General features: G+C 42.3%; 1 protein-coding gene across 2 annotated transcripts; it reads left to right on the forward strand.

Moving 5' to 3' along the window:
- On the forward strand, positions 1-26,107 carry LOC311142163 (exocyst complex component 3-like protein 2). 2 transcript variants are annotated; one of them, XM_084177755.1, is made up of 13 exons: positions 1-78; positions 884-1,381; positions 6,459-6,679; positions 7,376-8,105; positions 17,920-18,034; positions 18,863-18,973; positions 19,149-19,249; positions 19,353-19,463; positions 22,064-22,199; positions 22,455-22,577; positions 22,723-22,878; positions 23,253-23,374; positions 25,511-26,107. In XM_084177755.1, the coding sequence occupies exons 2-13, from the start codon at positions 909-911 to the stop codon at positions 25,821-25,823; spliced, it is 2,712 nt and encodes a 903-aa protein (XP_084033881.1). In that variant the 5' UTR covers positions 1-78; positions 884-908; the 3' UTR covers positions 25,824-26,107. The 2 variants fall into 2 exon arrangements, with proteins under 2 accessions (XP_084033881.1, XP_084033880.1); XM_084177754.1 differs by having other exon boundaries at positions 25-90.
- Positions 26,108-27,544: the final 1,437 nt, after the last annotated feature.

Below are 27,544 nucleotides of genomic sequence, written 5' to 3' on the forward strand. Positions count from 1 at the left end.
GTAACATTGAACCAATGCTCTCTACAGACATACAGGAACCTAAAACAATTGAAGATTTCACGTACATGGGTTAAACAGGTGGTTGTGAATGTACATTTACATTTACATTTACATTTTAGTCATTTAGCAGACGCTCTTATCCAGAGCGACTTACAGGAGCAATTAGGGTTAAGTGCCTTGCTCAAGGGCACATTAACGTCATTTAGCAGACGCTCTTAGCCAGAGCGACTCGCAAATTGGTGCGTTCACCCTATAGCCAGTGGGATAACCACTTTACAATTGGGGGGGGGGGGGGGGGGGGGGGTTAGAAGGAACACTTTATCCTATCCCAGGTATTCCTTAAAGAGGTGGGGTTTCAAATGTCTCCGGAAGGTGGTGAGTGACTCCGCTGTCCTGGCGTCGTGAGGGAGCTTGTTCCACCATTGGGGTGCCAGAGCAGCGAACAGTTTTGACTGGGCTGAGCGGGAGCTATGCTTCCGCAGAGGAAGGGGAGCCAGCAGGCCAGAGGTGGATGAACGCAATGTACTGTACAGATGTTTCTCGTTCTATTGCAAGTGTCATTATGTAATGTATAGGTTAACACGTTGTACTGTCAGTAACTTGAGAAAGCTGCTGGGTAATCGCCTGTGTTTGTATTTAATCTCTGAGTAAAGCTTATACAGAATAGTATCATTGCAACGGTTCTTATGCTATTAGAATATTCTGTAGGTCCTCAATTACAACATTACTCTCTCATTCATTCTGGTTTTAGCTGACATTTTCTGTTCAACCATTTCCATCCCACACTCCTATTGAGCTCTTGGTATTGCTAGCCTAACTAGCTTGTTCAAATGATCTGTGATCTCTTTCTCTGTTCTAACTAAGTCGCCTTGTGTCCTTGCAGTATTTGATCCCTGAGCGCAAGCATCATGCCTATCCTTAAGAACCTTCCAGGGAGGACCAGGAATAACCATGGGAACAGTGAACTCATCCTGCCCAGGTTAAACTTGGACCTGAGTCCCTTCGAGGAGGTGGACCTGGAGGAGGAGAGGAATGAGGGCGACCCCCCCATTTTGGGGGGCCGGGGAGCAAAACCCCTCCAGTGCAGGTTGTCGCGTGATGGGGAAGAGGAGGAGAATGAGGTGAACATGGAGAGGCACGGCCCCGGGGCCCCTAAAGGAGGAGGAGGAAGGCCCCTGAGGGGGACTCTGGAGCGGTTATGCGGCTCTTCGCCCCTGAAGACCCTGGGGAAGCTGGGGAAGGGGCTGCGTATGTCGGGGTGCAGCGTGTGGGGGACCAGCCCATCCCTGCGAAGTCCCACGGACCCCCACTCGCCCCCGCCAGAGAAAGAGAAGAGGAAGGGCCTCCGCAGGAGCTCAGAGGATATCATGACCCTGCTCCGGTAAGGGGGAGGAGGCATGCTGATCTAAGATCAGATGCCATTTAGATCAAAATGAAAAAGATAGCATGGACAGGGAGGACCATTTCCACTCTGAAACACTTTATAAATACGGGCCCAGAGCCACAGATTAACATAAATGTAATCTCTATACAGTGAGGGAAAAAAGTATTTGATCCCCTGCTGATTTTGTACGTTTGCCCACTGACAAAGAAATGATCAGTCTATAATTGTAATGGTAGGTTTATTTGAATAGTGAGAGACAGAATAACAACAACAAAAAATCCAGAAAAACACATGTCAAAAGTGTTATAAATTGATTTGCATTTTAATGAGGGAAATAAGTATTTGACCCCTCTGCAAAATATGACTTAGTACTTGGTGGCAAAACCCTTGTTGGCAATCACAGAGGTCAGACGTTTCTTGTAGTAGGCCACCAGGTTTGCACACATCTCAGGAGGGATTTTGTCCCACTCCTCTTTGCAGATCTTCTCCAAGTCATTAAGGTTTCGAGGCTGACGTTTGGCAACTCGAACCTTCAGCTCCCTCCACAGATTTTCTATGGGATTAAGGTCTGGAGACTGGCTAGGCCACTCCAGGACCTTAATGTGCTTCTTCTTGAGCCACTCCTTTGTTGCCTTGGCCGTGTGTTTTGGGTCATTGTCATGCTGGAATACCCATCCACGGCCCATTTTCAATGCCCTGGCTGAGGGAAGGAGGTTCTCACCCAAGATTTGACGGTACATGGCCCCGTCCATCGTCCCTTTGATGCGGTGAAGTTGTCCTGTCCCCTTAGCAGAAAAACACCCCCAAAGCATAATGTTTCCACCTCCATGTTTGACGGTGGGGATGGTGTTCTTGGGGTCATAGGCAGCATTCCTCCTCCTCCAAACAGGGCAAGTTGAGTTGATGCCAAAGAGCTCCATTTTGGTCTCATCTGACCACAACACTTTTACCCAGTTCTCCTCTGAATCAGTCAGATGTTCATTGGCATACTTCAGACGGGCATGTACAGTGAGCTCCATAATTCATTGGACAGTAACCATTTTTTTGTTATTTTAGTTCTGTACTCTAGCACTTTGAGTTTGAAAGGATACAATGACAATGAGGGTGAGGTGCAGACTGTCAGCTTTAATTTAATGGTATTTTCATACATATCGGATGAATCATTTAGAAATGACAGCACCTTTTGTACATGGTCCCCCATTTTAAGGTACTACAAGTATTTGTTAAATTGGCTTCACAGATGTGTGTCATTAGGCAGGTGTATTAATTTGTGTCGTTAGTGAATGCAGGAGAGCTGTTGATGAATAGTATTGATTCTAGACTTTGCTATTGCCTTTGGAGGTTGTTGTTGGGGTGTGACAACATGAGGAAGACAGCAGTGTCGATGCAAATGAAGCTGGCCGTCATAAGGCTCAGAAATGAAAATCAATCAATCAGGAACATTGCAAAAATCCTGGCCATGCCCAAGTCAACAGTTTGGTTCATCATTAACAAGAAAAAAACAACCGGTGAACTCAATTATGTCAAAAGACCCGGTAGACTGAGGAAGACCACTGTAGTGGATGACCGGAGAATACTCTCTATGGTGAAGAAAACCCCCCTGACAACAGCCCAACAGATCAAAAACACTCTCCTGGATGCAGGTGTAGATGTGTCAAAGTCTACCATACGTAGAAGACTACACCAGCAGGACTACAGAGGGTACACTACAAGATGCAAACCACTGATAAGCCTGAAGAACAGAAAGGCGAGATTACAGTTTGCTAAAAAGCACCTAAAAGAGCCCCAAGAGTTCTGAAAAAAAGTATTGTGGACAGATGTGACAAAGATTAACATGTACCAGAGGGATGGAAAGAGGAAAGTGTGGAGAAAAAAAAGAAATTCCCATGATCCAAAGCATACCACCTCATCCGTGGAGGGGGTGTTATGGCTCGGGCCTGTATGGCTGCCAGTGGAACAGGCTCACTTGTCTTTATCGATGATGTGACTGCAGACAGAAGTAGAACAATGAAACAGAAATATTTTATCTGCTCAGATAAAACCAAATGCCTCCAAACTCATTGGACGGCACTTCATCATGCAACAAGACAATGACCCTAAACATACTGCTAGAGCAACAAATGGGTTTTTGATGGCCAAAAAGTGGAAAATCCTTAACTGGCCGAGTCAATCACCGGATCTGAATCCAATTGAACATGCATTTTACATGCTGAAGAGGAGACTGAAGGCAATAAGTCCCCAAAATAAGCAGGAACTGAAGATGGCTGCAGTACAGGCCTGGCAGAGCATCACCAGGGAAGATACCCAGCGTCTGGTGATGTCAATGCATCGCAGACTTCAAGCAGTCATTGCATGCAAAGGATATGCGACCAAATATTAACAATGATTACTTTATTCTACATTATGTTAAACTGTCCAATGTTTTTTGATGCCCGAAAAAGGTACAAAAGCTTCTATAATTTCTAAACGGTTCATCCGATATGTATGAAAATACCCTCAAATTAAAGCTGACAGTCTACACTCCACCCTCATTGTCATTGTATCCTTTCAAACTCAAAGTGCTAGAGTACAGAACCAAAATAACAAAAACATGGTCACTGTCCAATGAATTATGGAGCTCACTGTATATGTGCTTTCTTGAGCAGGGGGACCTTGCGGGCGCTGCAGGATTTCAGTCCTTCACGGCGTAGTGTGTTACCAATTGTTTTCTTGGTGACTATGGTCCCAGCTGCCTTGAGATCATTGACAAGATCCTCCCGTGTAGTTCTGGGCTGATTCCTCACCGTTCTCATGATCATTGCAACTCCACGAGGTGAGATCTTGCATGGAGCCCCAGGCCGAGGGAGATTGACAGTTATTTTGTGTTTCTTCCATTTGCGAATAATCGCACCAACTGTTTTCACCTTCTCACCAAGCTGCTTGGCGATGGTCTTGTAGCCCATTCCAGCCTTGTGTAGGTCTACAATCTTGTCCCTGACATCTTTGGAGAGCTCTTTGGTCTTGGCCATGGTGGAGAGTTTGGAATCTGATTGATTGATTGCTTCTGTGGACAGGTGTCTTTTTTCACAGGTAACAAGCTGAGATTAGGAGCACTCCCTTTAAGAGTGTGCTCCTAATCTCAGCTCGTTACCTGTATAAAAGACACCTGGGAGCCAGAAATCTTTCTGATTGAGAGGGGGTCAAATACTTATTTCCCTCATTAAAATGCAAATCAATTTATAACATTTTTTCTGGATTTTTTTGTTGTTATTCTGTCTCTCACTGTTCAAATAAACCTACCATTAAAATTATAGACTGATCATTTATTTGTCAGTGGACAAACGTACAAAATCAGCAGGGGATCAAATACTTTTTTCCCTCACTGTATGTGCCTATAGAAAGTCTACACCCCCTTGGACCTTTTTTCACGTTTTGCTGCCTTCAACTGTAATCAAAAAGGGATTAAATTAGATTTTTTCCCCCTGCAGATCTACACAACCTAGTCCACATTTTCAAAGTCAAAGAAAGTTAGACATTTTTCCAAATTATTATTATATATCTTTTTTTTTACAAAGATGTCTTGATTGTCTGCACACCCCAGAGTTAATAGTTGGTGGAAGCAACTTTTGGCAGCCATTACAGCTGTGAATCATTTGGAACAAGATTCTACCAACTTTGCACAGCTCTTAGGGCAGCATATATCCATTGTTTTGCCAATATTGCTCAAGCTCATTTAGTTTGGTTGGGAATCATTGATGAACAGCAATATTGAAACCTTGTTTCTGATTTTCAAGCAATTTTAAGTCAGGACTGTGACTAAACCACTCAGGAGCACTCAACACCTCTTGGAAAGCTATTCTAGTGTGTTTTGGCATAAACATTTGTGTAATTGTCTCTCTGAAAAATAAGACTATCCCAGGGTTGGGTTTTCAAAAGACTGAGGCGGGTTTTCCTCTAACTTTTTACCTGGGCTTTGCTATTTATTTTGATCCTGACAGACTCCCCAGTCCCTGCCAATGACAAGCATACCCATAAAAAAAACAAATGTAATCCATTTTTAGATAACATTTGAAGGTAGCAAAATGTGAAAAAAGTTCAAGGGGGTGTAGACTTTCTATAGGCACTATATGACTAAGTTAGAAACTATTTTGTAGAGACCAAAGAGCTTTGATTGTGTTCCATTAATTACTGATTTGCTTGGCAATCCAATCCCACTAATCAGATTTTCCTGTTACCGGGTAGCACTGTGACTCCCTATGAAGCTGTAACGAAATGACGGAAATGCTCACAGCATATAGCATAATCATTTCCTAATTGGTTATGTAATGTAAAAATTCACCATGAGTTATGTATGGAACTGCTTTTTTTGCTAATGCTATCTTGTGTACCTAAGCACTGAGTGAATGGCACTATTTATAACCGGGACATTTTTTTCACTTTAACTGCTGCAGCCAGGGAAAGCCAGCCATCAAAAATTCCAATCTGGATTGCTTAGAGCAGGAATGGGCAACTTTGATGGGGGTGGGGGCCACAAGAATCTGAACTCATCAGTTTCTCGCAGGTCTGCGTAGCCACATCCATACCTCCTCCCAAAGTTGTTAGCTGACATGGGCCAATTGACTGACTATCAGTGACTGACATAACGAGAAAAACTGCTGATGCACAACCAAATGTCGAAATTGCACCTTGTGTTGTACTATTCTAACTCGCAACAGTAAGTTGAGACCCTGACTGAGTTCCTGGGAAATTGATCTGAAGGCCTTCAAAAGGGGGGCTGCGGCCCCCAGTTGCCCATCCCTGGCCGAGAGCTACAATCACCTCTCAAGCATTTAAATAACTGCTTATTTATAGCATATGATGTCTAGTCTGGATATGGTAGTCACCTGTTAGCATTGAACCTTACAGTATTTGATAACACTTATGTATCCCATCCCCTTTATTTTTGAGATGGAACCTTCATTTCCACATAATATCTCTGACTCTGGGAATCCACACTTGGCTCTTCTCCCTCTTCAATGCCATACTCTGAGGTTGACAGTGTAACGAGACATAATATAGTTCCTATCCTCTCCTGATGGTTCTCTTCTGCTTGTAGATTTGCAGGGCGGCGGAAGCAGACACAGCGTAGAGAAAGCCTGCCCTGCGGGGACCTGGGCGTCGACAGTGAGGCCGAGTCTCGCCGCCGGTCCTCCTTCCTCAGGATGGTCAGCCTTGGCAAACTGAAGAGGGAGTCCCTGTCGGACCACAACTCCCAGGAGGCCGAGGAGGAGCTGGAGGAGGAAGAGCCAGTGGTCAAACCCAGGGAACCACTCTCAGGTATACAAGGCACTCCAAAACAAACCAATCAAGAGGGAAGATCTGGTATGTGTTCTGCTCGTCCAGCCAATCACAGGGCACATAATCTGAAACCTCTGAATCATGTAAGGGTCAGTGCAGGTTACCTCTGTCCGTGGCATGTCAGTCAGTGTTTTACGTTTCAGTGTTCACATTACGAGTCCCACCTCACTTCAGTCTATTAAGTCGGAACCTTAGGAACTTCCTGGTCAGCTCCTGCAGCACTTCCTCCCCCAATCCCACGCTGCTCTCTGATGAGCTGTGAGCAGTCCCCAGATCCCCTCAGTCATCGGGTTCAATCAGCACCAGACTGTGAAAGCAGGAAATGACCGCACTTCCTCCCACTGCTGATCCCTTCAGATAAAACTTCATCCAGAGCTACTGTTCGCAGAGCTCCGTAGGGAGCAAAGCAGACAAGGGACAGTCAAAGGACAGTGTAGTACATAGCATGCCCACAACAATCCAAAAGGCCAGGTCGAGAGACACTTAATATCACACATACAGTATCAGCACCCTTCAATATGTCAATGTTGATATTTTACACACAATATAGCCTGATGAAAACATGTACTTTTTCTCCTCACTTACCCTACCCGTTCCTACCCACACGGTAATACTCTGTACAAACCAATAGACTAAACAGTATGAAAGGGATTCCTCTATCTCTCCTTCCCTCAGTGCTGGAGATCCTACAGCTGGTCAATCAGAGGGACCTCCTCCTGGCCGACACACACATCCAGGAGTTGGAGCACGAGTGCGAGCTGCTGGCCTTCCTGCCCCACCCCCCCACTCCTCCGTTGACGCCTCCCGGAGTGACCCCTCCCGGGTCCTTCGACAACCCTTCCAGCCCCAATGCTTCACGGAACGCCAGCAGGCGCAAGGCTAAGGATGTGGAGCTGCTGTATGAGGCCCTGCAGAAGGAGATGTGGGACGTGGTGAGGGAATCCCTCCGCCAGCCCACGGCCGGGCCCAACCTGGGACTAGTGGTGCTGGTCATTCAGCAGGAGGAGCAGGCTGACACTGCCCAGGCCCAGAGAGAGGAGACCCAGACCCAGCCCCTAAGGGAGGGCCTCCTGCCCCATCATAGCCAACGACCCCGTCAGCTCAAGCTGAAATGGCGGCAGGCGGTGGCGGAGGCGGCAGACTGGAGCCTGCCCCAGCAGGTGGACACTCAGGCGGGGCAGCTAGCCTCTTACCTGGAGAGGTTAAAGGGACGCATGGTGGACGACCTGGATGCAGCACGGAGGAACGTGGTGTCGGTCTACCCGGAGGAGTTCCAGGCCTTCCAGGTGTATGTACAGAGCTACCACCGGGCGGTGGCCCGACGCCTGAAAATCATTACCAGCTCCCAGCTTCAGATCACTGACGTCTACTCTATGCTGGACTGGTTCTACAACATCTACAACAGGTCAGTGTCAACTCATAACATAACAACATTAAATGTATACACTCTTAGAAAAGAAGGTACTACCTAGAACCATAAAGGGTTATTTAATTGTCCCCATAGGAAAACCCTATGAAAATGGGTGCGTTCGAGTGGATCAGTTTTGTCAAGTCGGCAGTGGTTTAAAGGACTTAAGTAAAAATACTTTCAAGTACTACTTAAGTAGTTTTTTTTGGTATCTGTACTTTACTATTTTAATTTTTGACAACTTTTACTTATACTTCATTCCTAAAGAAAATACTGTACTTTTTACTCCATACATTTTCCCTGACACCTAAAAGTACTCGTTACATTTTGAATGCTTAGCAGGACAGGAAAATGGTCCAATTCACGCACAATTCAGAGAAACATCCCTGGTCATCTACTGCCTCTGATCTGGTGGACTCACTAAACACAAATGCTTTGTTTGTAAATTATGTCTGAATGTTTGAGTGTGCCCCTGGCTATCCGTAAATAAATAAAAAAAAAAGAAAATGGTGCCGTCTGGTTTGCTTAATATAAGGAATTTGAAATGAGTTATACTTGTACATTTACTTTTGATACTTAAGTAAATTTTATCAATTACATTTACTTTTGATACTTAAGTATATTTAAAACCAAATACTTTTAGACTTTTACTCAAGTTGTATTTTACTGGGTGACTTTCACTTTTACTTGAGTCATTTTCTATTAACATATCTTTACTTTTACTCAAGTATGACAATTGGGTACTTTTTCCACCACTGCAAGTCGGTGACCATCGTTGGTCACTGCCTTTCAACGTGTGTTGCATTATGGGGATAAACATTTTCAGACTTGTGCCTACATGTCGACTGCATGAACTTTACAAAAACCATGTGATCAAAGGTTATGATGTTTTGACTGCAGTCAAGTGCACGTTTCTGCAGTTTCTCTTCACGAACTTCATCCTGCAGCCATCACCTGCATTGTGGTAGGATCCATTGTCAACCAATCATTAGGGTGTTTTTGTTTGACTCACGTGAAAGTGACCAAAGACTTGACTGAAACAGGGACCAACTTTACTCTGATTCCTTTGGTATACATTGGATATATACAAATGAATGTAATATTTATTTTCGCATTACGTTTTCATTATTTCTATTCATATATTTAACATTTACATTTACATTTAAGTCATTTAGCAGACGCTCTTATCCAGAGCGACTTACAGGAGCAATTAGGGTTAAGTGCCTTGCTCAAGGGCACATCGACAGATTTTTCACCTAGTCGGCTCGGGGATTAGAACCAGCAACCTTTTGGTTACTGGCACAACGCTCTTACCCACTAAGCTACCTGCCGCCCACCCTGCAATCTGATAGCATATGTACAATCAATCATGAGATAAACAAAAACAAATGAATAAAAATACATGAAATAGTAGAATAATGAATGAATAATACTGAATAATACTTCACATTACATACATCAAAAATTGTTACAAATCATAGTGTGGTGTCAAGACAACGATGCTGATATGCTGTGATGACAAGAAATCCGCTGACACTGTCCTTGATTATAATTGTTTATTACATCAAAGATTACAGTATCAATTTACAGACTCCTGCAGAAATCTGGAGAACAACTGACCCAATCTCTAATATGTTATTCCCCCGTCCATTGTTCAAAACATGGTATTTATATCCTATGTAACATAAGATGGGTGGTTTTTGATAGACCAATCCCTGGCCTCCACATATCTCCAAATGTCCTCTATTCCAAGAAGCCTATGTAGTAATGCTTTCCAGATGTTTCAGCAAAGCAGAGTAAAGTTCATCTATCACACCATTTGCAAACGTCAGCAAAATCATAGACTTTCAGATACTACATATTTCCCCCCTTCGAGACTAATTAAGTCTTGAAAACAAAAATAATAGGATTATGACAAATAACTATTTTTGTTCTTGAGTAACTTTAGCAATAAACCAAAATGTATGGAGAGTAAACACATTTTTATATAGACACATTTTTGTATGGAGTGTAAATAAATTGTTATGGAGTGTAAATAAATTGTTATGCAATGTAAATAAATTGTTATGGAGTGTAAATAAATTGTTATGGAGTGTAAGAGCGAAAAACCTGTCTGACAGCTTTCATTCCAAATATCCATCAATCAATCAAGACAGGAAAATTCTCTCACGGCCCCTCTGCCCCAGGCGACCACCTAAGTACTCCAGATCAATTCATAAATCTTTATCAATGCATTTTAAGCTATGATTCAATTGAATACACATGAAAACCTCAGAAAACAAAATACAATCAAAAATGTCCACATTCAGGCTGGTCGACCCATCGGACCCTCCTGTGGATTCTCTCTGTCCCTGCCTAGACCCAATATCCCTAAGCTTCAACGAAATAAACAAAAACATCTGAGGTCCCCACATGCATCCAACAACAGAAAACATCATTCTTCAATAATTAATACAGAAAGAATATAACACTGGAATGTAGTCCACTACACTGCAGCTCCTCCACAGTGTCGACTTTCAATGCAACGTCGATGATGGAATCTGAACATTTCCACACCGTCCTTGTTCTACTTCCTCCAGTCCATTCATATTGTCCATGTTTGAGTATTTGAATCCCACTCTACACATTCCCCATATACTTCTGGAAGAAAAGAAAACACCAACCAGTATCTTTTTCAAAGCAACACATGCAAATTAAAACATCAATATCAACAATAATATAAAAATGATATATAAAATGAATCACATTCCATTTCACCCCTTTGATTCATAAGAAAATACTAAATATCACAATAATATGATTATCCCACAATCAGATGTTCAAAATTTCCTATAGTTATTTCAACCCTCGTTTTCATAACTAATTTTTTTCTAATTTTTTTTCTGACTTTTCCCCAATTTTTTCAAAAACCCTTTCACTGATTTATCCACAAAACTCTCTCCCACTAATTTGAGGATATTTGATCGGGAAGTCCCCACCTGCTTATGACTTCTTTACACAAGAACCTAGCAACCGACTGAGCATCTTTTCGCTTAGTTGGACAGGCCTCCAGCCATCGTGAAAATCTATCTACAACCACCAACATGTATCTTTTCCCATTAACTGATTTTATCACATCAACAAAGTCGATAACCAACTCACGCATAGGACCTCTCTGTGTAGGAATGTGACCAGGAAGAACAGTCACACCCCTGCGAACATTATTTTTCAGACAGATTGTGCACCTGCCTATGACATAGTCAACCTGTTAAAGCAAATATGGTGCCCAAAAACCATACTCCTTTGTGATCTTTCTCCTAACCTCCCCCCTTGCAACATGAGCTAACCCATGTGCTTCCTGAATCATCAGACCTAATAGGTCTAGAGGTGCTACTATCAACCCCTCATGGTTTCTCCAAAGACCACAAAGGATTGTTACTCTGATGATTCTTTTTATTTTTTTCAAAACACCTGTTTTCGAAAGTCCTTCAATTTGTGGTTCAATCCCTTGGATTGCTTCATCTTTCAATGGATACTGATTCTTCCAAGGAGGTCTTGCTCCTGGTCGAAGTTCAACTTTCACCGGTTGGGCTGATTTCACAAGTCCAATATCAGTACTGTGTTGAGACCACAAACATTCTGGAACTTGTTGCAACATCTCCTCTTTCATAGGGTCTGAATCAATCTTCGCACTGCAAATAGATTAATGTGTCATCCGTACAGCTTGTGGCTCTCCTTGTCCTTGAGCCGAAATCATGATTTTGAGAAATCGCTGATCTTCACTCCTCCAAATCGCCAAATTCTCTTTCATTGGTACGAAAACAGCTTTCTCTGCTTCTGTCATCATTTCTCCTATTTGCTTCTGCTCATAGCCTTCAGAAACCAACAAGGTCATATGTGGCACACTCTTCTCAATCTCAAATTCTTTATCCAGATAATCGTCTGTGTTTATCTTCATAGCTGCTGCTTGTGGTCCTAAAATTATGCAACATGAGCTGAGTTGAACTTTCTTTGGTTGATGACTCAACCATTCCTCTGAGTTCGATTGGGCAGCATTCTTGAAATACTTGAGCGTACAATGAAATGGATATTCCGGAAGCCTCGCATCTGGCATATTTGCCACAATGAATTTCTCCCATATCTTAGCCTGCTTCAAAAAATCTTCACTGAGATTTCCAATCCAGAATACTGAAGAAGAATCCATCTCTGTCGTCATCAACAATTGGTAAACCTTTTCCTTTGGCACTTCTACCAGACAGCCGTCTGGTGTACATTTTATTGTACAGTTCAATTTACACAATGCATCTCTTCCCAACAATGCGATAGGTATATGTTCCGATACCAGTATGGGTATTGTAATTTTCTGATTTTCATAGCAGAGCTCATGGTTCCGTAAGAGGAATCAGCTGTTTCACTCCCTCAAATCCGATTGTCCTAATTAGTTGATTGGACATAGGGAGATGTGTAGCATCTTCAGGCCGAACACAGGTAAAAGCAGCTCCGCTATCCGCCATCACTTCCAATGGTCGTTTGTTTACTTTCACCTCAATTGTTGGATCTTTTTCCGGTCCTGATGCTACCAGCTGACACCCCCCTTTCGGATCTTCTGGGCACCTCTAGAATCCTTGCTCCGGGCCCCTATAAGGGTTCACCGGTCCTCCAGATGATCTTGACTGGCCCCTGTATCTTCCTCTGAAATTTCCTCTGGTATTTCCTCCTGGCCCATTACACTCACGGGCAAAGTGACCAACCTGTCCACAATTATAACACACTTCTGAAGATTGCTGGAACTATGGCTTAAATCTTCTTCCTCTTCCTAAGCCTTCTCGTCCTCTTCCTCTCCAATTCTGTGTCTGTCCAGAAACTGGCTGTGGATATGAAACAACTGGTACTGCTATTGGTGGCTGGTACAATTGCGGTTGGAACTGGTTCGGTTGAAGCTGTGGCAGTGATTGTTGATTTGGTGCACACTGATTCTGCATAACCAAAGCTTGTTTCTTCTCCTTCTTATTCTCCACCAGTTGTATTTCATTGAGTTTTCTGAGAGTTTCTTGGTCCTGTTCTTTCTGGTTGTGTTCCTTTTTCCGGTACATATCCACTTGATGGGCTATATGATCTGTATAAACACCTTTTGTCATGCTTCCAAGTCCAACCACCTCTGCCAGTTTGCTCCTTACTGGTGAGGGCAGTCCCATCTGTAGTTTAGCTCTCAAAATTGACTGCTCAATTTGACTCACATCGGGATCATTTCCGGTAATATTTCTCCACACTTGATGAACTCTTGACACATAGGCTCTCGGATTTTCTTGTTGTCCTAGTGAGTCAATCAGAATGTTGTCAGGATGCACATTTGTTGGAAACGTATCTTTCAGTGCTCTCCACAGCCTATTTCTACTTGCAGCTAACAAATCAGGTCATTCACCGCAGTCCCCATATATCGATTAAGTCCAGCTCTCTGAAAAATGTCTTCCATACCTGGAATCCCAAGGAGATTAGCCAAAAGTCTCTTAATGTCTCCTATGGCAGACTGTGTTCCCACCGTAATTTCTTCCAACTTTGAAATCCAAGGATATGCTCCATCTTGAAGAGTAGGCAGCTTCTCAAGTATATCTGACATATCAGTATTCTACAAAGGCTTATACTCCAGGTTCTGTCCTCGAATTATCACTGGCATCATCTTCTTACTTGTGCTCCCTTGTCTTGGCCTCAATGTATACCTCTTCTCCAATCCTTGGGATCCTTTTTTCAGCAGTTTTTTCTTCTGTATCTTCAGCTTCTTGAGTTGTTCTTCCAGTTCTCTTACTTCTTCTAAATTATTTGCCTTATCCAAGCATGATATGCATCGATCTATATCTTTTTCTATTTCTTCTGTGCTAGTCATTGTAGGATAAAATCCTCTTGAATATGAAGCACCTTTAATCTCCAAATCTTCATCGCTGTCTCCATCTTCACTTTCATCAGAACTCGAATCTCTTGTATTCTTCTTCTTCCAACTTCCATCACCCCTTCTTTCCACTCTGGCCAACCTCTGTCTGATCACAGGGTCATATCCACCCATGATTCTCTTCTGAATCACTCTGATCATCATCATCATCATCTTCAAGTTCCATCCTCCTGAACCTCACTCCACCCTTAGTTTCCAGACATCTCGTTTTCTTCTTACTTTTGGAGTTTGGATTCATCTTTATGGTCGTTTCTGCTTGTCCTCTCTCTATTATTTGTTCATCTTCATCTCTAATGCAATAATCACCCTCCTGAATGATCACTGGAAGCTGAGGATAGACGTCCTTCAACTCTACTTTTTTTATCAGTTTTTGTCCTTCATTTTCAAACAGCTTAAGAACACCCAGCTCTCTTTGTCTCTTTTCTTTACGTTGTTCCCCTTTTTCCCCCTTCTTTTGATCTGCCTTATAAGTCGACACAAGCACTTTTATTATGTTGATGACGTCTGGTTTAAGAGTCCCTTCCACTGGCCATGGTTGTTCAATGTCAGGCCAACGTTTATTCCATTTTCCAGATAACCTTGCAATACCATTAACTAGAGGATTACTATTTTGTACTACATCAACAGGAGTAATTACTTTTGTAGTTTTGATGTCCTTTTTCCCCATTGTAACAACTCTTTTATATTCCTTTATTGTGAATTATTTTATTATTACTATTTTAAATAATACATTTGTAAACCCCAAAAACTTTTAGCTATGTTGTTTATCAATCCCTCCAATCTTTTTAAAAAAATTTAATTAATTAATTAATTAATTAATTAATCAATTAATTAATTTATCAAGATATATATTTTATTATATATATATATAATATATATAAATTAATTTATTAAATCTTTTTTATTTAATTTTTATTTTACCAAATTATTGATTAGTGGCAATCTTACCACATCCGATCAGGAAAAGTAAAGGAAACTAGTCAACTTCAGAGCAATCCAAAAAAGAAAGACCTGTAATCCAGCAACACTACAGCACCCACAAACCAATTGCTTAATAAGCACCCAATTACCTTAATTTTACAGAGTAATGTCAGTGCTGGATTTCCAACACAACTCTAATCAAACCAACCCATGCACAAAAAACTCCAATGTGCAATTCTTAATTACATCAATTGATCAGTCTGTTGCCAAGTCCCTGTTAAATTGTCACAACATGAAATATGCTAGGTACACACAATATCCTGTATGGGAAAGTAAGTTTGTGAACAGAACAGTACTGGCCTTGATTGGACTGGATCCGGAGCAGCACACACTGTCGCGTGACGCACTGGTCAGCACCTCCTCTCTCTCTCTCTCTCTCTCTGTCTCCTCCTTCTTGTCTCTCACATGACAGGAGAACAAAGGAAACAGACAACAATTTAGTATTTCATGCATACCTATGTTCACATTCGTGCTAAGAAATAAGCAAACAGCTGAACTCAGGAATATTATAAATAGCGCAATAACATTTTATTTTATTTATTTATTTAATTATTATTTTTAATCTGTCAACATATCTCTCATTTATAAATTCAATAGATCTCAATCAAATAGTTTCATAGTCAAGCAACAGCCACTTATCAAACAGAATACTTTATCCGTGTGTATTCAAAGTCTCCTCCCTTTTCACATCCCTGCAGCACTAAGTCTGCGTGTCACAGCAGCTCAGTGCAGGCAGGGGAGTGGCATATTTGCTCTACGTAACTCTAAACTCATAAAATCCCATGCATGCGCAGCTCATTCACCAGTGCGATTTCAAAGCGAGAGGAGTTCTCCCAAGCAGCTCTCTCCAAGCTAAACAACAGAAAGCAGACAGACCAGCTGTCCCTCCGTTATTTCCAACACAGACAAACAGTAACACTTAACAAAACTCACAAACCAACACAGAACATAGAACACAAATCCTACTTCGAAGTTTCTTATCTTCACTTATTCTAATCTGCAGATATATAGTTATTTTCTTATCCATTACAAATAATCGTCCTCCCAGGGGCTCATAATTTTTTAACAATTATTAAACGTTCTCGCTAATGGAGACTCATATAAGGTTTTAAGCTTAACTAACATATTTCCTAACAAAAAACTAAAACCCCTGTTGTCATAGCCTTAGTCGACACACAGCAGAGACCTCCCCATTTACACACACACATAGGCTCTCTCACTCACACAATTCAACAAGAATGCATCCGTTCATACAATACACTAAGCATGCTACCGTCGCTCCTTATTTCTCATTGTTCCTTCCTAAATTTCTGCTACCTCGAGTTGCAGATATTCAATGAGAGGTTACTTCGAACACATACCTCGTCAACTATATGTCGAGAGGTAATGTACAATTAAATGTATCTTCCACAAACTCACAGTTCCCAGAACTGACCCGAAAGTCAACCTAGTGACTCTCCTAGGATTTATGGCCCATCTTAATGATCGCCTCGTTTGAGGGCTTCCTTAAATCAGCGACGTCCTAAAAGTATACTTTTTCCTTATTTCCTGGCCTTATTCTTTCATGCTATTCCTGGACACTCCTTTTAATTTTATTCAAGCCAAATATCTGTGTGCCCAGTGTTAACAATTCCTATAGACACTCCCCCCTGTTTGCGTTGTTCCCAACGCAAACAAATTTAGAAATTTAGAACGGATTCTCATCACACAGCAAATAACAGCAAAGCGCACACACAAGTCCTTTGACGGTACATCTCCTCAACGCACACACACAGCACACAAACTGACCAGCGCCCAAAGTTGTGAGATAGCTCACCGTATCTGCATGCCTCTTGAGCGGGAGTCACTTCGTAGCCCATGAATGGAATGCTGAGAAAAGACGCAACACGTCCCAAATCCTTGTCGCCATTCTGTGGTGTCAAGACAACAATGCTGATATGCTGTGATGACAAGAAATCCGCTGACACTGTCCTTGATTATAATGGTTTATTACATCAAAGATTACAGTATCAATTTACAGACTCCTGCAGAAATCCGGAGAACAACTGACCCAATCTCTAATATGTTATTCCCCCGTCCTTTGTTCAAAACATGGTATTTATATCCTATGTAACATAAGATGGCTGGTTTTTGATAGACCAATCCCTGGCCTCCACATATCTCCAAATGTCCTCTATTCCAAGAAGCCTATGTAGTAATGCTTTCCAGATGTTTCAGCAAAGCAGAGTAAAGTTCATCTATCACACCATTTGCAAACGTCAGCAAAATCATAGACTTTCAGATACTACAATAGAAACACATTCATGGATGTACAGGTCCTTTGGACAAGAGTTCAGAAATGAATGTGATATTTGAGACCTCTCTCTCACCAATTGATTGTACAATGTACACACATGATTTCAGTTTGTGAGTGTGTGATCTGGGGGTTATACATGCTTATTTTGACATTATAAAGAAAAACGTTCATAAACAATGGCAACTATGTTGATACTGCCATGTTCATCTAAGCCTTGCTGTAGGAAAACCACAACAGTGTTCGACATTTTCGGCTGTCGCAGATGCACCTCCCCTGACTTCTCTTGTCGACATCCGTCTACAGTCGGCTACGTTAGCCTTACAACTCATGCGCCCATTAACCATTTTTGGTTCCAGTGGAACCCTTTCACTAATACAATGTTATACATTCTTAGTAGAACCTGTTTCACCACCAAAGGGTTCTACCTGGAACCAGAAAGGGTTCTCCTATGGGGACAAACAATTTTTATATAAGATAAGAACATCAAGAAGTCCATGTAAGTGAATATTAACATAGATTTTTACAGGTATTCGATCAGATCTGAAATGTGAGACTTGACTGGATAGTGACACATATTTTCTCTTCCTCACTCTCCCTATCGTATTTTTAAGAGACGTCCTGGGCACCGTTGGCATGAAAACCCCGATTAACTACTCCCCTCTGGAACCCCTACTGCACCAAGACACAGTGGACCAACTGGAACAGGACTGCCTGAACACTGTCAGGGTAAAATCACACTGCTTTTAAAGTGCAATTCAACCTCATATTCATTATCTCCAGCACTATACTAGTGTCTACATGTGTGAAAATGTCGCATCTCTTTGATCTGTGGTTAAAAAGATAAGAAGAAAGGTACTAAAAAATGCTTCTCTGTTACATCACAGGGGTAGGATTAAAAGTAAGAAAAACTGTGATTTTCAAAACGTGTTTCTAGTCACTTTACCCTGCCTTCATGTACATATCTACCTCAAATACCTCATACCCCTGCACATTGATCTGGTACTGGTACTCCCTGTATATAGCTCCATTCTTGTGCATTTTATTCCTCTTGTGTTACTATTTTTCTTTTTATTATACATTTTAACTCTGCATTGTTGGGAAGGGCTCATAAGCAAGCATTTCACGGTTAAGTCTACACCCGTTGTATTCGGCCCATGTGACAAATACAATTTTATTTCATTTTATTTGGAGGACATTTTCTTGCACCCCAAGTCACCGCAAATCACATAGTGTTTGAAAATCATTGTTTTTAAAATGTTTTGACTTTTGATGATGTCATCGGGTAGAACTTTTTTACTTCATATATCTTTCTACAATACATAGACATGCGCCATTTTCACATATGTAGAGACTGGTACTGTGATGGAGATAATGAAAATTAGGTTGAAAAGTGGTGGAATTGCCCATTTAATACTGAACACTGTCAGGGGAAATAATTCCCATTTACCGAGGTAATGGTTCTGGCGCTAATCTAGTAGTAATGAAACTGCCCATACTTGTCTCTTGGGTAGGCAATGGACTTTATGGTTGTGTGTGTTCTGTTGTTTATTGCAGGAGAAGGTGTCCACAGAGCTCACTCAGGTTCTGGATGAGGAGGAGAGACGGTGGGCCCAAACGCTGCATATAGAAGAGTACCAGTCCAATCTGGCCCGCTCTGTCATCCAGGTCTGTCACATTATCACTCAGGTGACCTACAGTAGATATGTAGGTCACCATTGGACATTGTGGCAAACAACTCTAAGACATTTGTAAATCTCCCATTAATATAGGAGTGACCTATTTCGGATGGTTGGATTTTGAAGTTCCTGCTCTGATCAGTGTCTGTGTGTGGTTGTTACAGAGACTGAAGGTCGACCTGGACAGATCCACAGCTGTAAGCCAGTTTCTGGGGGCCAGGGTGGCCCGTTGCAATCTCAATGGACTGTCTGACTTCCTATACAGGTGAGGAGAAGATGTGCTTATAAAGACATGGACAATGAGTTCAATCAACAACCTCCATGTGAATCAATATATGGATTTAATTTTATAATGTTACTGTGTCCAGTTTCCAGAGAAAGGTGGAGATGTTCCATGAGACCCAGGCTGAGTTTGGGGACCGGGGTGATGGATACGTTTCCAGGACCATCGCTCTGGTCAACTGCTGCCCGCCTCTCAGGTAGATACCAAGACAGAGAAGTAATCTCCTGTGGCAACTGTGTTAACTGATGCTCCATTCAAATGCTCATCAGAAACTTGTATATTCCAGTTGGTGAAGTGGTAAATGAGACAAGAGAACGATCAAGGAGTTAGCGAGTTAATCCAGTTAGCTAGCTAACATTGCTCACAATTTAGTTAGTTTGCTATCTTGCTAAAGTTGACAAGTTACATTTTAATTATCACATGCGCCGAGTACAACAAGTGTAGACTTTACCATGAAATGCTTACTTACAAGCCCTTTCCCAACAATGTAGTTAAAAAGTAAGACAATTAGCAAATAGATAAAAAAAAAAAAATTGTAACACAAGAAAATAACACAAGAAAATAACAATAACAAGGCTATATACATTTTACATTTTAGAACATATACAAGGAGTAACGGTACCGAGTCAGTGTACTGGGGTACGAGGTAGTTGGGGTGAATGATTGAGGTAATATGTACATATAGGTTTGGTTAGGTGATTGATTGAAGTACTATGCACATGTAGGTAGGGGTGAAAAGCAGAAAGTCTGGGTAGCCATTTGATTAACTGTAACTGTAATTTTTAGGGCCTTCCTCTGACACCGCATGGTATAGAGTTCCTGGATGACAGGGAGCTCGGCCCCAGTGATGTACTGGGCCATACGCACTACCCTCTGTAGCGCCTTGCTGTCGGGTGCTGATTAGTTGCCATACCAAGTGGTGAATCAGCCAGTCAAGATGCTCTCAATGGTGCAGCTGTAGAACTTTTCGAGGATCTGAGGGCCAATGCCAAATCTCTTCACCCTCCTGAGGGGGAAGAGGCATTGTCGTGCCCTTTTCACGACTGTGTTGGTGTGTTTGGACCATGATAGGTCATTATCAGAGGAACTTGACGTGCTCTGCCCTCTGTTTCCTGTAGTCCACGATCAGCTCATTTGCCTTGCTGTCGTTGAGGGAGAGGTTGTTGTCCTGGCACCACACTGCCATGTCTCTTACTTCCTCCCTCTAGGCTGTCTCATCGTAGTCGGTGATCAGGCCCACCACCGTCGTGTTGTCGGCGAACTTAATGATGGTGTTGGAGTCGTGTGCGGCCACACAGTCGTGGGTGAACAGGGAGTACAGGTGGGGGCTAATGACAGGAGGACCCTGTGTTGAGGGTCAGTGTGGCAGATGTTTTTGCCTAACCTTGTCAGAAAGTCCAGTATCCAATTGCAGAGGGAGGTGTTTTATCCCAGGGTCCTTAGTTTAGTGATGAGCTTGGAGGGCACTATGTAGTCAATGAACAGCATTCTCACATAGGTGTTATTTTTGTCCAGGTGGGAAAGGGCAGTGTGGAGTGCAATAGAGATTGCATCACCTGTGGATCTGTTGGGGCGGTATGCGAATTGGAGTGGGTCCAGGGTATCTGGGATGATGGTGTTGATGTGAGCCATGACCACACTTTCAAAGCATTTCATGGCTACAGATGTGAGTGTTATGCGGCGAGTCATTTAGACAGGTTACCTTGGCGTTCTTGGGCATGTGGACTATGGTGGTCTGCTTGAAACATATGGGTATTACAGACTGGGTCAGGGAGAGGTTGAAAGTGTCTGTGAAGACGCTTGCCAGCTGGTCAGCGCATGCTCTGAGTACGCATCCTGGTAATCCGTCTGTCCCTGCAGCCACATCAGATGAGGGTCAGAGCCGGTGTAGTAGGATTCGATCTTTGTCCTGTATTGACACTTTGCCAGTTTGATGGTTTGTCGGAGGCTGTAGGGGGATTTCTTATAAGCATTCGGATTTGTGTCCTGCTCCTTGAAAGCAGGAGCTCTAGCCTTTAGCTCAGTGCAGATGTTGCCTGTAATCCATGGCTTTTGGTTAAGGTATGCATGTAACGTCACTGTGGGGACTATTGAAGCCGGTGACTGATGTGGTAAACTCCTCAATGCCATCGGATGAATCCCGGAACATATTCTAATCTGTGCTAGTGAAACAGTCCTGTAGCTTAGCGTCCGCTTCATCGGATCACTTCCATATTGAGCACATCACTGGTACTTCCTGTTTGAGTTTTTGCTTGTAAGCAGGAATGAAGAGGATGGCGTTATGGTCAGATTTGACAAATGCAGGGCGAGGGAGAGCTTTGCATGCGCCTCTGTGTGTTTTTTTGCCTGAGACATGCTGGTAGAAATGAGGTAAAACGGATTTCAGTTTCCCTGCAAGTCCCCAGCCATTAGGAGCACCGCATCTGGATGAGCATTTTCTTGTTTGCTTCTGGCCCTATACAGCTCGTTGGGTGAGGTCTTAGTGCCAGAATCGGTCTGTGGTGGTAAATAGACAGCTACGGAAAATATAGATGAAAGCTCTCTTGGTAAATAGTGTGGTATACAGCTTATCATGAGGTATTCTAACTCAGGCAAGCAGAACCTTGAGACTTCCTTAATATTATTGATCACGCACCAACTGTTGTTGACAAAGAGACAACATGGTCAAACGAGGTTATCCACATTATTAAGGTTGTAAATGGTTCAATGTTTTTTCCATGTCAGAAATACGAGTTTCAGATCATTCTGACACTACCTGAACTCACCAACAGTGTTTGCATTCCACTTTTTGTGTAGATCCTTTGTACAGCGTTGCAGGCAGTGTGACCCACAGAGCAGTGAGGAGTCCACACAGAGAGCTAACTCCTCCCTGGACAGGATTGTTAACCAATCAGTGAGAGTTCTGACGGAAAGACTATTTGAGCACATCAGGGTGAGGCAATGTGCTTTTAAAATGTATCTTCCTTTGTTAGGGCGCAAATAAATGTTTCCTTACAATTTATCGACATAAAACATAAATGTATCTAAACAGTCCTTCCCCAATACACAACTTGCCAATTCCACACTCATACATGACTGATCAAACACAAACACACATGCTCTAACGTTAACACAGATGTGCATTTTGCAATAGGAGCATAATGTGAGTCAACTTCATGTGAGTCAAAGCTGTGTATTTCTGTTCCAGCCGTTCTTTGACAAGCTGGTGAAGAGGAAGTGGCTAAACAACACTGAGGCCTTTGAGGCCATCGAAGCAAGCGTCAAACAACACTTTAAGAAGTTCAGAAGAATGGACTGCCCACCTTATCAGGTATCCACCAATGACCACATACCTAACACATGATAACATGTTGCGATAAATATTTGCCCTTTCTATCCCAATATGTTTAGTTTATCAACAGTTATGTTGCGATTGAGGGACTGAATGTTTGAGTGGTTGACTGTTTGATTGACAGATACTGGTGGAGGAGGTACACAGGCGGGTTCTGGTGGAGTATGTGCGTGCGATCATGCGAGGACGGGTCATCTGCACATCATCGAAGATGAGGAAGAGGATGGCGTTCCGACTGCAGGACGAGGCCAAGCAGATCAAAGGGCTCTTTAAAGACCTGGTCAGTCATCCCTCTGATTTACGGTCGTAATGACCACAAAGAACTATCTGAACACGATAAGATGATTTAGCTTAACACTCCCAACAACTGTTTTGTAAACCCAAATAACCCTTTATGGTCCTAGATAGTACCTTTTATTCTAAGAATGTAGGACTACAAATCTTGATGGATGATTTTGGTGCATGATGTTGGTGTTAATGTCTATGGGTATGTCCACACAGAGCTTTTGTGTCAGAAAATTATGGATTGAGCCTATCTGTTGATGGCTGATGGACAACTGAGATGATTGACCTTTGTACTTATGCAACTTGTCCATGTCAATTGTTTTACACATTTTTATGATTACTTATCTTATATAATATTTCCACTCTCAGGAGTCAGGATCCTCTTGGCTGGACAGTGTTCTCGCTCACCTGGCTGATATCATTCTCCTGGAGGACACTCCATCCATCCAGATGGAGGTTGCTGTTCTTGTGAAAGAGTTTCCAGACATACGGTAAGGGTTTTCATAATTTTGGAGAATACAGTATAGCGCAATGTTTTGAAAGTCCAGAGTTGGAAAATAATGGTATACAGTGAACAAATTTGGCAAGTGTCATTAATTGGTTGCCATTTCCTATATACTCTATGCCACAGTTCCCAGAACCTACATGCCACGGTGCAGTTTCACAAAGTGCTGTTTTTGACGTGTGGATAAAGGTAGCCAAATTTAATTCCATGTATAGACTTTCTTTTGACACAATGGGTCAAAACAAGGGAAATAAGCATGGGAACATACCATTATTAACCCTTTACACTCCTACCTGTATACTGGTTGAAAATGGCAAATTTGGGCACTGATAAATGGCTAAATTGGAACGCAGTGGCTGTAAAGTAACAAGCTATACATGACGTCAGAGCTCTGGCTCTGCGCTTAACAACGCTGTATGAGTTTTGACTGACAGCCGTTCTGAACTTGATCACCTTGCACAACAAGAAGTTGCCCGCATCCCTCCCACTAATTGGGCAACTTTTGCAAATGTTCTGTTGTCTGAGTGAGGGAAATGCTGTAAATTAAGAGGACTCTATGTATTTTGAAAGATGAGATGTTGAGGATTATAATAAATACCGCTTTGATATCATACAAGCAAGCCAAACACCCGTGATTCCAAATGTGCACTTCATATTTCCATATCATAAAAGTAATGTCATATACAGCGTCAACGTTTATGATCATTATGTTTGATGTACAGTTACAGGATGACATGGCGTCATACCCTGGTTTGTTCTGAACAGAATGAGTAGATATGTTTGTCTATTGTGAAGAAAAGTAGCACGGATCACGCACCAAAATTATGTTTCCCTGAATTGCATTGTGAAAGCCTAACACTGTAATATCGTATTTTATAACCTAGCTAGTCATGTTGGCAAAAGAACAAGCTTTCAAATGATGCCCACCTGGCCCAGATTGCAATTTATAATGGACCGTTCTTGGATAGCATAAACAACAACAACAGTAATTGTGTGATGGCGGGGATGCAGGGTTGTGTTCCAAACAAAACAACTACATTTGTGCTCGCTCTAGTTCCTCAACGGCACAGCTAGGAGAGCAAAAAAAAAGCACCTTATAGTTGAAGACTCTACTTTGAGTCATAAGTGCATTGAAATGACTTAGGAACTTTGCACACTTCGGAGAGGTGTGTGGCCACTTAGAGACACCAGTTAGTCCTCTCACTCAAACCCTTGTAATTTGTTTTGTCTTATGTTGCACCTACCCCACATTTTCCAGGAATATTCTTATCATATTACTGAATGTATCCAGAGTATTGTCAGATATCGTTATCAACAAATGCGACGAAAAGTACAGTAAATGTAAAATGCACATAAAATCAACAGTGTAATGTTTGGATTCAGTCTTGTGTAGGTGAACTGTTGCGTCCTCACCTTTTGTCCTAATAATTTTCCCAAACTCTCCAAACTGTTCCCTTTCAATTGCTACCATGCTTCATATTTCTTCTGTAAGAAACATTTCAATTTAGCCCTATCCATATAGGCCAATTCCCATGAGTGTAAAGGGTTTATTCTTGGAGAGGACAAAGGGGCTGTTTTGAGTGACAGAGGCTGGAGGGTCCCACAAGGTCCCAGGCCCCTTGTTGTTTGTGTGTTTCGTGGGGTCAGCTGATGGCTGGCTAGCTGGCAGCGTAACCAATGTGTGACGCATGACCCGTGGCCAGCCAGACGGGAAGCTGCTGCAGAGTACTTCCTGTTCCTGCCACCCTGCGGGACACAGTCTGGTGCCACGCTCTGGAATCAAAGGAGGGAGCAGGAGCAGGTCAAGACGACCTGGACACATGTTAACTCACTCAGGCACAAGGAGTCCCTGCAAGCAGCACTCTTTTGTTTTCTTACTCACCGCTTGTATTTTCAGAGATCAAAGTCTGCCGTCCACCACTGAGACTCCCCCATATGTCCAGTTGGGGTGAAATATAATTACTTTTTTATCAATAGATCAACTGAACATAATAAGTCATGGTCCTTTGCTCTACAACATGATTGAATCATGAAGCTGCCTGAAACCACCGAAACACACCAACACCGGGCTCTGTCTTCCCTCCCTCTCTTTCCTCTCTCTCTCTCCCTCATCCTCCCGCAGGAAGAAGCACATCTCCACCCTGCTAAACGTGCGGGGGATGATACGTCAGGCGGAGCGCCAGGAGATCCTGAACGTGGTCCGAGACTTTGAGAGCAGAGACAGCTCTACCCTACTATGTAGGGATCACGCCCTCTTCTCGGACATCCCTGTCACCTCCGAGGTACACTGCATCAACCTGGGCCTCATCCGTGTCACCATGACCCTCGCCAACTGGTTCTCCGAGGCCCGGCTTCGACGACACCGCAAGAGAAGCCCCAGGAACAGAACCACGCTCCCACCGGAACCCATGACAGAGGATATGGATGATGATTGACTTCAAGGAAATCATATGAGTTGATGCACATAGAGTGTTTGGTAGAATAGAGGCTCACCTGTAATTCTGTTTCCATGTGTGCATTTCTATGCCTAATTGATACTGATGGAGCTTTATGATCTAATTGTTTGGATTTCTGCTGTAAATAAGAGAGGTAGTGGTTTGTTGATGATGAAAATTTGACGAGTACTCAATCTTAAATTCTGTCATATTACTGTATGTGCTGTGACTACTACAATGGGGCAGAATCACAAACTACTGTGAAACTTACTACTACTGATAAGAAATGCAAAGTCTCCAAAGAAACATGAAAAATAAATGTTTTTAATTAATCTGTAAATGATCTTCCCACTCATTTACAGACATTTGAATGGAATGCGATAAAAATAACTTGACCTCAGGTACCGCACATACAAGCCCATCTACTGTACTTCGAGCTCAGATATTTCTTCATGTTTAGAATCATTTTGTAAACTTTATTGGGTAACACTTTACATTAAGGTATAATTATATACATTTATAAGTTGTTAATAAACTGTTTAAAGATAGCTTACATGACTGCACAATTTTAACCAATGTGTTAACTGTTTATAACTGTCTATAAACTAAAAACGAATGGTTTATAAACTACTTATAAACCTTTAGTAAATAATTTTACGTACACCTTAATGTAAAGTGTTACCAATTAAATAGATTCTCTGGTACTTTCGTCTACTTTTTAGCCAGTAGTTCTGAAAGTAGCACTCATGAGCCAAAAGTGGTCCCCAAAAATGGTGTACTAAGTCACATATGTGCAGATATGTGCACCACGTCATTGCTCTCTCTCTCTCTCTCTCTCTCTCTCTCGCTCTGTCTCTCTCTCACTCTCGCTCTGCATCTTGCTAGCTGTCACTCAAATGGAAAGGGGCTGGAGCTCATTGTCTAGAACTCAAATTGCTAGGGGAAATGGCGTAGCACAGCTTCCAGAAAAACAGTCACTTTCAAACTAGGGATGTCATCATAGCCGTGAGAAATACGGGTGCTGAGGGTGCTGCAGCACTAGGGTTTAATATTTTCCTGGTATTTTACAAATATTCCAGGCACTGCATCTCAGTGCTTGAGGCGTCACTACAGACCCCCTGGTTCGATTCCAGGCTGTATCACAACCGGCCGTGATTGGGAGTCCCATAGGGCGGCGCACAATTGGCCCAGCGTCGTCCGGGTTTGGCCGGTGTAGGCCGTCATTGTAAATAAGAATTTGTTCTTAACTGACTTGCCTAGTTAAATAAAGGTAAAATAAAATAAAATAGAGAATAAATCACTTTTCTCCCGGGTAACTCGCTATTTCCTGCCAAAACCGGAAGTGTTATTCAAAGGCATTATACAGCATATACATGCATCTGCAATTGAAAAAAATATATATCTTTACCAGAAAAAAATTATGTGACCCCAAAAGCCAGATGGAGATGTGTAAAATAGACACGCATTCGGTCTTTATATTACTGTTGCATATTCTATGCTGCAGCAAATGGAGGCTTACCTGCCTGTCACAATAAATGTTTTTACCATGATGAGATGATAGGTCTACATGCATTGTGAACTGTGCTCCATACTGAGATGGGCTGTCTGTCCCCACCCTGAGCGTTGGTGATTCATCACTCAGAGAGAAGGCCGTAGAGAAGCCAGATTTAGACATCACATATCATTTAACAGTTACATTCCATTTTACGTCATGCTGTTCA

The sequence above is a fragment of the Coregonus lavaretus genome (genome assembly GCF_964263955.1).
Source record: "Coregonus lavaretus genome assembly, chromosome: 15".
Lineage (NCBI taxonomy): Eukaryota > Metazoa > Chordata > Actinopteri > Salmoniformes > Salmonidae > Coregonus > Coregonus lavaretus.

What these genes read in the sequence shown, in the direction of transcription:
- LOC311142163 (XM_084177755.1), top strand. Translation starts at nt 909, where the DNA reads ATGCCTATCCTTAAGAACCTTCCAGGGAGGACCAGGAATAACCATGGG. An exon ending in AACTGCTGCCCGCCTCTCAG is followed by an intron (nt 19,464 to 22,063) that starts GTAGATACCAAG and finishes CTTTTTGTGTAG; the next exon opens with ATCCTTTGTACAGCGTTGCA. An exon ending in AAAGAGTTTCCAGACATACG is followed by an intron (nt 23,375 to 25,510) that starts GTAAGGGTTTTC and finishes ATCCTCCCGCAG; the next exon opens with GAAGAAGCACATCTCCACCC.